Source organism: Choloepus didactylus, chromosome 4 (genome assembly GCF_015220235.1).
Source record: "Choloepus didactylus isolate mChoDid1 chromosome 4, mChoDid1.pri, whole genome shotgun sequence".
NCBI lineage: Eukaryota > Metazoa > Chordata > Mammalia > Pilosa > Megalonychidae > Choloepus > Choloepus didactylus.
In genome coordinates, this window is record NC_051310.1 from 112,469,326 (window position 1) to 112,481,607 (window position 12,282).

At 40.5% G+C, this 12,282-nt stretch overlaps 1 protein-coding gene across 2 annotated transcripts in view; it reads right to left on the reverse strand.

The window, feature by feature from the left end:
- The window catches only part of DIS3L (DIS3 like exosome 3'-5' exoribonuclease), a 41,408-nt gene that overhangs the window by 19,323 nt on the left and 9,803 nt on the right, over positions 1-12,282 (reverse strand). For both annotated transcript variants that reach the window (XM_037833631.1, XM_037833629.1), the window contains exons 3-4: positions 4,456-4,584; positions 2,449-2,584 (exon numbers count right to left, since the gene is read on the reverse strand). In XM_037833631.1, coding sequence (XP_037689559.1) covers positions 2,449-2,584; positions 4,456-4,584 — 265 coding nt within the window. The remainder of the gene's footprint in view (positions 1-2,448; positions 2,585-4,455; positions 4,585-12,282) is intronic.

Consider the following 12,282-nt stretch of genomic DNA (forward strand, 5'->3'; position numbering starts at 1 on the left):
GAGTTCCGCACAGGAACCGCTGGCTGCAGTTTTGAGGTGCTAAATGAGCATAATCTTTCCAAGCCTCAGGCGTCCGGTTCATTTTCTATCACCTTGAGGAGGCCGTTCCACCGTGGAACGCTTGCACCTCCCAGATTACTTCGCACTTTCAAATTTCTCTCTCTCTGTGTACACATGCACCCACACCCACACCCACGATCCAGGTAGCTCCCCTCTCTTGTGTACCTCACTGCTGCAGTCGGGGGTCAACAGTGAATGAGAAGAAAAGCTCCTCCCCCCACTCCATTCTGAAATGCTTGAAATTTATAAGAAATTTAAATAAGCAGGTATAAATGGCAAAGAGTGAAGTGTATGAGGAAACCACACTCTCCCAACCCACAAGCTCCAGATCAAATGAGCAGAGGGGGGAAACCAGAAATGTTTCTGTTCTTTGGTGCTAGGCTTTTCACCCTAACAAGCTCCCAGAGGACCAGCACAGACCCAGGAACATCCCGCATGTAAGCTGCTATCACTGTTGCTATTCATGCAATGAGCCTGGTTTTAAAACACAACTTCGAAACAAGTGGCCAGGGCTCCCTCCAACTAGAGTACTTCTGAATATTCTCATATCTTGGTGCAATTCTTTCAGAGAGGACCCACACACAACACCAAGGCAACCACTTACAAGAGGATGAGGTGGTGGGGCTGGCTGTCAGTGACACATCCGGAATTCATACCTTTTGTATGTGTCCGGAGATACGTTTCCTTAAACGGTTGATTCTCACTGAACCAAATCAACTTTATGTATGATTATAACTCAACTTTAAGGCAGATTGTAGCACATTCTATTTTCTCAAATTAAAAAAAAATTATCCAGCATTTTTCCCACTACTTTCAGGGTCCTGTTCAAACTGTTTCCTTTCTTTTCCAAATCTTTCCAGAAGTTCTATCTATGCTAACATCAGTTCCCCAATTCTACAGTCACTTATCATTTATCACCACCAAATTTTTGTGATTATGAACCACTTCTTCAAGGGAGATCTATCCTCTTCATGCTTCTTCATCTAACTTCAAGTCCCCAAAGAAAATTCTGGGATTCCCTCTCTTCTAAACTTCACAATATCTCTTTTTTTTCTGCTCTTATTCACCTCAATAAAGCCCTTGGCCACACAGTTTGGTTGAGAAACACTAAACAAAATAAAACCGTACTTTAATACTGGACTCCGAAGAAAAGTAATTTTCACAAAAAGCGGAGAAATGTAATTTTAGTCCACTGTCCTCTGAAAGAACAAGACATGATGTATTGCAAGAGAAAAAACAAGTGACACTGTCATTAATATCTGGTACCCCTGGAATTCTCTGGCACGCCAGAGCACTTTTTTATAGCAGGGCCAAGAAAATTCTATTGGCAAATCTTTAGCAATACATGCACCTGGGAACCCTTACAGAATCTACAATTCAAAATCTGACTAGACTTTCTGAAAACTGACAGGGGTAACAGAAGGCCCCAATCTAGTTTCTACGTCAAAAAAAAACAAAACAAAAACAAAAAAAACAAAAAACGAAACCAATGGAATTTGATTGACCAGTGGGGAAGACAGAAAAGACCAGTAATCTTTTGAGAGATTAACAATAGTCCTAGTCTCCCAAAGGGAATCTAAGAGATAGGAAAATCTGTGTTGCTAAAACAATCCAAAGAAACTGACACTGATAATGCCATTCCTGTCCCGGTCTGTGATCTGTACATGAAGCTGATCCAACAGTCCTCAAGTGAGTAATTCACATCACAAACCCTTCAGTCATTTACCCCTACTAACCGCATGTACATTCACAAGTGGAGAAAAGTGAGGGACAGCTGAAAGACAAGACTGGCTTTTAAAACTGTTTATGCTTTGCGTGTGCAATATGTTTAGAAAAACAATTTGGGAGATGTATAGCATGATGGTTAAGAGCAAGAGCTTTGGAGTGAGACCTGAGTTCTAATCCCAGCTCTACCACTTGCTTGCTGTATGACCTTGGGCAAACTGCTTAGGCTTTCTGTGCTTTAGTTTCCTTACCAGTAAAACAGGGATGATACCTCATTAAGGTTGTTGTGAGAATTAATGTCGCTACTCCTGTTAGGTGAAACCATATAAATTTGCCTTTTGTAGGTCAAAAACAATAGAATATTGGCAATTTTATAATTAGCATTATAACTATTATTGTTATTATTATTATACATTCAAACAGGAGTTTACTATCAGCAGGGGCTTATGGGGATAAAGTTTTGGATGCTGTGGGACTTGCAGTCATAAGGATCTTGTCTGAATTTTTAAAGTCACAATTAATTAGTTGGGGAATAACGAAGACATAGAACTCCTTAAAGTCTTCCATCATTCTTTATTTTCCCTTTTCTGTGTTGGGGTCTAGGGGTACTAACTTAGGAAATGAATACACACACACACTTATATACACAACAGCTGGAAATACCTTGAAAGAAATCACAAACACTCCTTCTGTTTTACTACCATACTGGTGAATTGCCTCTTCATCTTCTGTCACCATAACAATGGGCATCCTGTCCTGGCAGTGGTGATAGTACCAAACAGCTGCGTTGTATATGCTCCTAGAAAAGCAAAGGGCATGTGAGCCTTCCCAAGGCAGATGAACACAGACTATTGTTCAGAAATTCATACTTGGCTTTTGATTTGCAACTCTTTGGTCTACATAGACAACCATTCATTCATTCATTCAACAAATACTGTCTGGGCACCCATTAGAAATATGCCCTGGGCTGAGTGATCTAGACGATACAAAGATGAATCAGAACGCACTTGACAACTCTTCTTTCCTAAGACATCCAATCACCACAGCAGCCTCTTTTACTTCTTGATGTGGCCTAGAAACCGTGAGGCTCTGCCGTCTTTTAACACTCTTTAATTGGAGGACTGAGCTACACTGAACCACCGGGAAATCAAGCTAAGTCATGTGAGCTGAAAAGATGAAGAAAAGATGCAAGTTTTGATGAAGAGAAAATCTAGGCTGCAAGCAGCTGAAGATCTTGATGCAATAAGGTCTGATATGGAACTACATGAAATGTGTGAAAATCTTCCTGAAAAGAAATAATTGGAAAACGGAATCTAGGTCTGAAGACTTGTGTTCGAGACTGGATCATGTCTCCAATAAACTGCATAAACTTGGGCAGGTCAATTTCTGTAAGCATTCATTTCACTTATAGCATATTAAGATGTTACATAAGGTCCCTTCAGTTCTAGAATGTATTCTCTCTTTCAGTTTCATTTTAAAAATTTAGCCAACATTTTCAGAGTGCAAGGCTGTGTAGTTACCGAGAACATTTTGAGTACTTACATGTGACCTAATCTGGAGAAAGATGTTTTTTTCTTTTTGTGTTGTCAAACCCTTATGCGAACTTGGGGACTATAACTAAGGACTCAGGTATGTATCACTGCTTATTTTGCTTTGGAGAATTTAAATATTTAATGGCTATTACCAATAGAGAATTACAAGGAAAAGGACGATCTAAACGTTTTGTATGGATGAAGACATTTTAAAGCTTAAGGTCTCTGTTATCCTCCACTGAGAAGTGCAGCAGATGCTACTGTACCCAGACCCCGTTCCTCAGGCCCACCTCTGACCGGCAGCACCTTAGGCAGACAGTCCTACCCCATCTCAGGGGCCCACTGAGTGGAGTTAATGCCTCTGGGGAATGACCTCAACCAAAGGGGGTGACTGACCAGATGCCCTGGTCTCCTCCCTTTGAGGCGACTTCTGAGGCCCATCTTACATGGCCTCTTAGAGGATCGTTAGCAGGACGGAGTCCTACTTACCTGCAGCAGCAACCTATCCTTTACTGCTTTCTCTCCTTCTCTGTCCCACTCTCCCCAGTTCCTTCCTCCTCCTTCTGGGAATTGCCTCCCATAGAAACAACCCATGTCCAAGTTCTTTCTTCAGACACTACTTTCAGACAGACCTAAACTAAGACACTGAATTCTCTAAAACAGCTTTTCTGGAATTAACCTACCAGTTTCAGTTTAATAAGTCTGAATCAGGGTATTAAAGCAACCTATACTTTTAAGCACTGGGCTTAAAAATAGGATACCCTGAGCCCTCTCCCCTCTACATGCTCCCCCCACCACACACACACAAACACACACACATAAGCATTAAAGTTAGAGCTTCTGGATTACTGGAACGATCCTGCTGGCATTAGGATACAGGACAAGCTTTCTCTGGGAATCAATATCTCCCTAAGCATGATTTTTCAAAAATATCCATTAGGGACTCAAATGGCACAGCTAAAATATTGGCACTTCTGTAAGTTGAGCATTTCAGTACTAACCAGGGTTCCAGAATAAACGTTGGCTTGTTCTAACATACTATTCAGATCAACTCCCAATGACACTATTTATATCAACCAATGATGAGGAAATTAAAGAAGACAATCACATGAAAACATGCCGCAGTTCAGTGCCGTACCTGGTCTGCCACTTTTCCATGGTTTCTCCTCTTTCCCGGGGGAGATAGCAGTCCTGCTGGAATTCATTAGCAAAGAGAATGCAATCATGACGTGCATCCTTCAGGAGGTTTCGCAATTTGTTATACTGCCTGTGACACAGAGGAGAAAAATAAATCTAACATACCAGGTACTCATTTACTGCCATCTCTTGCTAAAAGCAAAAAATATATACATATACGGCATTTTAGAGAAAAAGACTATTTTAAAACCTGAGAAACATTTATTTATGTTGGCCTTAGTGTGTTCAGTTCTTCTCTGAGGCTATGGGGCTGCTTCTGCTTCTCAATTTTGCCTGCTGGAATGCACATGAGTAGGGTCTCATTAATTAGTTTGTGGATCAAACCCTTGTTCTTTCCTTTCCCTTTCTAAGACTTCTGGTCATTTTATTATCTAACTATAGCACCCTGCCTGACAAAGCCTCCTCTTCAAAGGCTCACGGAGTATACAGATGCAAGCAGAGTTTAGCACTTTATTTTTGTACCTCACTTTGTTCTGTAGATGACATTACTTTTTTTGTGGCAGCCCTAGAAAAAGACATGTAAGGTAAATAAGTTTGGAGATTTATCTGTGAATTTTATTTATGCAGCCACCATGATTTATATGAATGAGAGTTAGCTTCATCTATCATACAACAGAAAATTTTAAGGTTTTTTTCCATCAGGAGATACTCCCAACCATGCTAGTCAAAGTCACAAAACAAATATGAAGTGTCGTATGGGTCAGTTTCTAAGAAGGTGCTTTTCAATAGTCTAGGTAATTTGAAATACAGAAAACATTCACAATTGTTTATTTAAAACACTGTTCATTTAAACATGTTTATTTCAAAAATGAGGAAGAAATGAAGACATTCCCAGATAAGCAAAAGCTGAGGGAGCCTGTCACCACTAGGCTGGCCCTATAAGAAAATGCTGGAGAGTTCTGCAGGTTGAAAGGAAAGGACACTAGACAAAGATCAAAGCCACATGAAGAAATAAAGATCTCCAGTAAGGGTAATGATATGGGGAGTAGCAATGCCCCTAATATTGTATTCTGGGTTTGTAACTCCACTTTTTAATTCTTACAGGATCTAAAAGATGTAAATGCATAAAATGTAATGATGAATCTGTGGTTTGGGACTCATATGTATAAATATGCAATTTGTGACAGAACTACATAAAGGTGGGGGATGGGAACATGGCTCGTGTAGACCATTGAATTTAAGCTGGTATTTAAGCAAATGAGATTGTTAGAGATTTAGGCAGTTAAATAAAGCCCCACGGTACCACAAACATCAGAGATTATGCATGTTCATAGAGACAGAAAAGAATACGGAAGGATTGCCAGGGGTGGGAGTAGGGGGAGGGGGGAATGGAGAGCTAATGCATAACAGGCATAGGGATTCTGTTTGGGGAGATGGGAAAGTTTAAGTAACAGAACGTGGTGAGGGTACCACAACTGGGTAAATATGAGTAATCCCACAGAATGGTATGTTTGGGAGTGGTTGAGAAGGGAAAGTTTATTTTGTCTATACGGTCCCACAATTTAAAGAAAGGATGAGCAACTAAAGAGACAATGACAACTAAACACAATATATGATCCTGGTCAGGATATAATAAAAGAGGAGAAAAACCCAAAAGGACATTTTTGGGATAAATGAAAAAATTGGAATATAGACTATAAGCTGTATATCAGTGTAAAATCTCCTGAACTTGGTAACTGCACTTAGGCAGTATTAAGTGTTCACGGAGCATGATGTATACAACCTGCAGTCAAGTGCTCGGAAAATGGATTGATAAATACATAAACAGATGGATAAATAGCTAGATGGATAGGACAGATTGATAGATGGATAGATAGAAAGATACAGCAAATGTGGCAAAATGTTAAAATTGGTGGATCTGGGTATCTGGAGGGATAGGGGTATGTTGAAGTTCTCTGTATGGGGTTTGTATTATTTTTGTAACTATTATGTAAGTTTGAAAGTATTTCAAAATTAAAAAGAAAAATGGATTCATATTAAACCAGATGTTAAATTAACATGTAAAGTATCCATGGTAGACAATTGGCATTTAACATGTGTTTTTTTCCTTATTCCCTCATTGTTTTATCATGCATATAATACAGGATTCTCATATACCACCTGTGATGGTTGGGTTCATGTGTCAACTTGGCCAGGTGATGGTGCCTAACCATTAATTCAAGGACATTTCATGGCTGGTTAATAAACCAGAAGGCTGGTTTATTAAATCATCAGTCAATTGATTGTATCTGTGGCTGATTACATCTACGATCAACTAAGGGAGTGTCTTCCGCAATGAGAGAATCCAGTCGGTTGGATTTAATCCAATCAGTTGAAAACTTTTAAGGGAGAAGAGAGAACTTTCATTTCTCCTTCAGCCAGTCAGCCTCTCCTGGGGAGTTCATCAAAGACCTTCATTGGAGTTGCCAGCTCGTGGCCTGCCCTATGGAATTTGGACTCATGTATCCTGCCCTACAGAATCTGATCTTGTGCTTCTCCACAGCTGTATGAGACTTTTATAAAATCACATATTTACAGACATCTCCTGTTGGTTCTGTTTCTCTAGAGAACCCTGACTGATACACCACCCTACCCTCAAAACTTTGCACTGGTGTGGAACATTTGTTACAACTGATGATAGATAGCATTTTTAAAAATAACTGTATCACTTTTTTAACAGTAGTTAGTTACCTTTGTTACAATTGGTGAAATCATATTATCATCCATAATTTACTTTGGTGTTTTTTTTTCTGATAAACTATCCTATTATTAACACCTTGACTTAGTATCATATATTTGTTATAATTCATGAAAGAACATTTTTATGCTTGTACTATTAACTATAGTCCACTGTCTACAATAGGGTTCACTGTGTTGTAAGTCCTATATTTTTTTGTTTATTATTTTATGCTTATTATAATTGGTTCATATCAGTGAGATCATATAATATTTATACTCCTTTTGTTGTCTCTTGCTGCTTTTGCCTGGAGGGCAAATTCCGGGAGAAGGCTCACCAGGCAAAGACTTTCCCAAGTCAGTATTTCCCAGCCATAACAGTCAAGGACCTACAAAGGGGCGCAGACTGACTCCAAAGTGCCTTGGGGAGGGGATCAGGAAGGACACCAAAAGCCTCTTTGACAGCTCCTCAAATCTGTGCTTTCCTGGCCAGCCCAGAAAATGCAGCCCTTCAGCTAACTGTCCCCTGAAGCCCAAAGGAAATGCTGTGTCTTTAAATCTCCACTGCCTCTGCTCCTGTCAGGGCAGGATAGAAACACTGGCTGCCACTGCCTTTGTCTGAGATAAAAACATTAGCTCAGAGCTGGGACCTAGAGATCCGAATTCACTAATCAAAAGCTGTGATCAGTGTTCTGTTGTGCCCACCCCAGTTCTTGAGCAAGAGGACTTTTATGTCGCTTTCTGTCCCCAGTGAGCTGGCCAGCAGCTGGATCCCAAAGTGGCCTGCTCTGAGAGTGGGGGATGGGTGCCAGCAGCCGCTGCATGGAGAGAACAACTCACTGTTCTGTAGTATAGTTTATCAGCCTCTTCCTGCTGCTCTTCCCTGGATGCTGTACAGCGTTCTTCTGGCCTCTGGAACCCCAGAACAGACAGTTCCTGCCTACTGAATAGTTGTTTCAGTGGAAGGACTGAGCCCTGGAACTCCCTACTCCCTCTTCCACAGAAGTGCCCCTGACATATGTTTTAATATGATAGAAATGCTAACCACTAATATCTATGTGGTCTCAAAGTTTCACTAGAAAACAAGAAAACTGATTTTGTTTTTTCAGTAATTTTAATTTTGAGCCATCTTGAAAAAGCATCATTAAGTACATAATAGCAGCTTATAAAATTTCTAAATAAACAAAGGGATTCAGTTTCATTTCTGTGAGTGGCAGCTTTCTTCAATGGAAATCCCACTTGTGCAAACAAAAATTTTTCTTCCCCTAGAAATGCCTAGAATATATTTAATTGGCAATTTTGCCACTTTTACAAAGAGACATTTAAAAATCATTTAAAAAAAATCTGTTAGGATATGCATGGAAGAGTCTACCTCATTTTGTTAACAGTGACCATCTCTGGTAGGGGCTTGTACTTTCTGCTTTACACATGTCAGTATTGTTTGAATGTTTTTAAAGTGAGTACTTATTTGTTAAGTAATAAAAAAGATTTTAGGAGAAAATTCACAATCGTCTGTACTGTATTCTTTCAGAGAAAATATTTTTAAAACTGTGTCTATTCTTCCCCATCTTCATAGAATTTTTTACCTTTTATCTACCATCATATTTTGTACATCCCTAATAAAGCATTTGCACTTACTGCAGCTAATTGTTTCCAGATTTCTCCCTCCCCAAACATGCTTCACTCAGCAAATGTTTGCTTCACTCCTCCTAAGCACCAGGTATTTTGCTAGGTACTGGGGCAATGGCGTTGAGGGCCCCTGCATTGAACGCCACCCTCAGGGAGCAACATCCAGACATGGCAATGCTTGGGAACATGTGAATAGTGACTCCCCCAACCCACAGTCGGGCAGTTCCCAGCCCCAGGGCAGCCCTGATCATGATGAACAAAACAAATGCCCCACCCTCACAGGGCTCATAGACTGAATGGGGGAGGAGGGCAAAAACAACCAATTACAGCTCAGTAGGATTAGCGCCATGAAAGAAGTGCAGGGTGTGAGGGAACTTGGGGCCTGTGGGACCTGGCGCACAGCAGCCTGTATGACCTAGGCCAGTTAATGTTTAACCTACCACCTCTGTGTCCTGAAAAGAATGTGCAGCTGGACTATGTAAGTATAGAAACCAGACCTCATACGTCAAGAGTTAGTCTATAGCTTACCTCTTTTCTGAGCCCCCTTAGACGTTATCAATCTTATTGTAATCTGCAAAAAAAACAACCTATAATTCTCTACTCTCTTCTTGCACAACATAATTGATCACCCTACGTCATGAGAATGTCTTTGTCTAGAAAGCCCCTAGAACCAGCTTGACCGGTTAGTGTGATTGCATGGTCAACTTCTTTGCTGAATGCTGAACCCACCCGACAAAGAGAAAAGCCATTTGAGTTTTGCTGATTTCTGCTTCCCTGTAAGTATGCCCTAATAAAGTTGATGTTTCAGAAAATGCTTGGTGTCTTCTTTGGTCTTTCAACTGGCAAAGCCCCTTCAGGCTGTGACAGGTGGGTAAGGCTTCTTGGAGGATGGGACCTGACACCTGGAGGAGGAACGAAGTTAGCTAGATAGAGGGCCCAGGGAAGGAGAGAAGTGGTAGAATTCCAGATAGCAGGCACTATGCTGTCATCTTTGCAGCCTCACTGCTTAAACCACAGCAGGTGCTCAATAAATGTTTCTGCAATGAAAATATGAATGTACAAGATGTGGCAACAGTGATCCAAATGCAAAATAATAATGTCTCTGAATAAACTCTGACATTTTCAGAACCCAAGTACCCTTTTGTTAGGCTTCATGTACAGCACTGCATTTGTTTTCATGCCCTCGCTTTAGACCAGGGATTCCTGAATTATGTCTTCCCCAAATATTGATATTCCACAAGCCAGACCCACATGTTTACCACCAAACTGAAGTAGTGACACTCTTTCCCAATGCATAGAAAAAATATATAACTTAACAAAAAGAATGCTCTCAATGTTAGGTTTCACTCCCATATATTTTTCTTAGACTTTCAGTGTGTGCTTCCATTTGTTAGCAATCCATCAAGCAGATAAAACTAATGAACAAATGGCATAAGAATTTTAATGGGGAAAGCAAGAAATAAGCAGCTTATTACTCTGAGAGTGACACTCAAGTTTTCTTGTAGACATGTAGGCTTATGCTTATAATTGAATAGTGCATATATACAATATAGTCATGTTTTTCTGTAGTCAGGGTTTGTAGTGCATGTATGATGGAATTAGATATGAGTACCCCGCATGGAGTCTGCAAAGAGCATCATGGTGCCTTGAAAAAGTCTGACCTGAATAACAGAATGATGGTTTCAGATAGTCAAGTTCAATAAAAGTCTCAAAGTTTCTCCAGTCTTACAGAAAAACCCAGTTTCCCTGGACTGGCCTAGATGTCCTCCAAATCTGAAAAACTGAGGCACAAAATGGTGACACTCTCCAAAGCCATACAGAAGGAATTCAGCAGAGAACCAAAAGGAGAAAGCAAGGCATTCTTATGTCAGACACTCAACCTGATCAGGTATAATTAACTGACAAAGATTTCCTAAGTAATAATGTTCCTAAAAGCATATTGAATAGAATGAATTATTTACTGACATCTCAAAAATCTCCAAGGAAGAAATAAAAACAAAACAAAACAAAATGTTTCCCAACATCAAATGAGGCAGAACACCAGAGAGCCTTGGTTAGACCAAACATGGTTAAATATAAAAAGTCAAATAATGATTTACACTTATGAAAGCTGAATTAATAAAGCAAATTTCCTGGATCTTACATAATATAGTCAATTGTTATCAATTTTAAAATTAGCTTTCAATATATGACACTTTCTAGGATTTAGGTAATTTTGATCACTTAGCTGTTTGACCTGAATGCACATACATGTTGACTGCTTAACAGGTAAACAAAGCGCCAAGTCCCAAACTTGCTGATTCCTTTTCCTGCCTCTTCTTCAACAATCATGTTTGTGCCGGTTTGAGTGTATTGTGTCCCCCAAATGCCATTATCTTTGTGGTCTTGTGTGGGGCAGAAGTTTTGGTGCTGGTTGGATTTGCTTGGAGTGTGCCCCACCCAGCTGTCGGTGATAATTTTGATGAGATGTTCCCATGGAGGCATGGCCCCACCCATTCAGGGTGGGCCTTGATCGGTGGAGCTATATAAATGAGCTGACTCAAAGAGGAAAGAGAGTGCAGCTGGGAGTGATGTTTTGAAGAGAAGCAAGCTTGCTAGAGAGGAACGTCCTGGGAGAAAGCCGTTTTGAGGCCGGAGCTTTGGAGCAGATGCCAGCTGCCTTCCTAGCTAACAGAGGTTTTCCGGAGGCCATTGGCCATCCTCCGGTGAAGGTGCCCGGTTGCTGATGTGTTGCCATGGACGCTTTGTGGCCTTAAGACTGTAACTGTGTAGCGAAATAAACCCCCATTTTATAAAAGCCTATCCATCTCTGGTGTTTTGCATTCTGCAGCATTAGCAAACTAGGACAGATTTTGGTACCGAGAGTGGGGTGCTTTTGCTGCTGAGTTTGCAAATACCAAACATGTTGGAACGGCTTTTTAAATGGATAAGGGGGAGTTTCTGGAAGAGTTGTGAGGAGCTTGATAGAAAAGGCCAAAACTGCTTTAAAGAGACTGTTTGTGGAAATATGGACTCTAAAGATACTTCTGATGAGGACTTGAGCAGAAATGATGAATATGTTGTTGTAAACTGGAAGAAAGGCGATCCTTGTTTTAAAGTGGCACAGAATTTGGCAAAATTGAGTCCTGGTGTCAGATGGAAGGAAGAATTTAAAAGTGGCAACCTGGAATACTTAGCTGAGGAGATCTCCAGACTACGTGTGGAAGATATACCCTGGCTTCTCCTTGCAGCTTATAGTAAAATGCGAGCAGAGAGAGATAAACTTAGAACTGAACTCTTGGGTTCCAAGTTGTATTAGTTAGGGTTCTCCTTGGAAACAGAATCAATGAGAGATGTCTCTTATTATCAAATTGTAAAAGTGACTCACGCAACTGCGGGAGCGCACGAGTCCAAATTCTGCAGAGCCGTCAACAAGCTGTCAACTCCAAGGAAGACGTCCGACGAACTCCTCAGGAAACGAACCGACAACTTTGACGAACTCCTC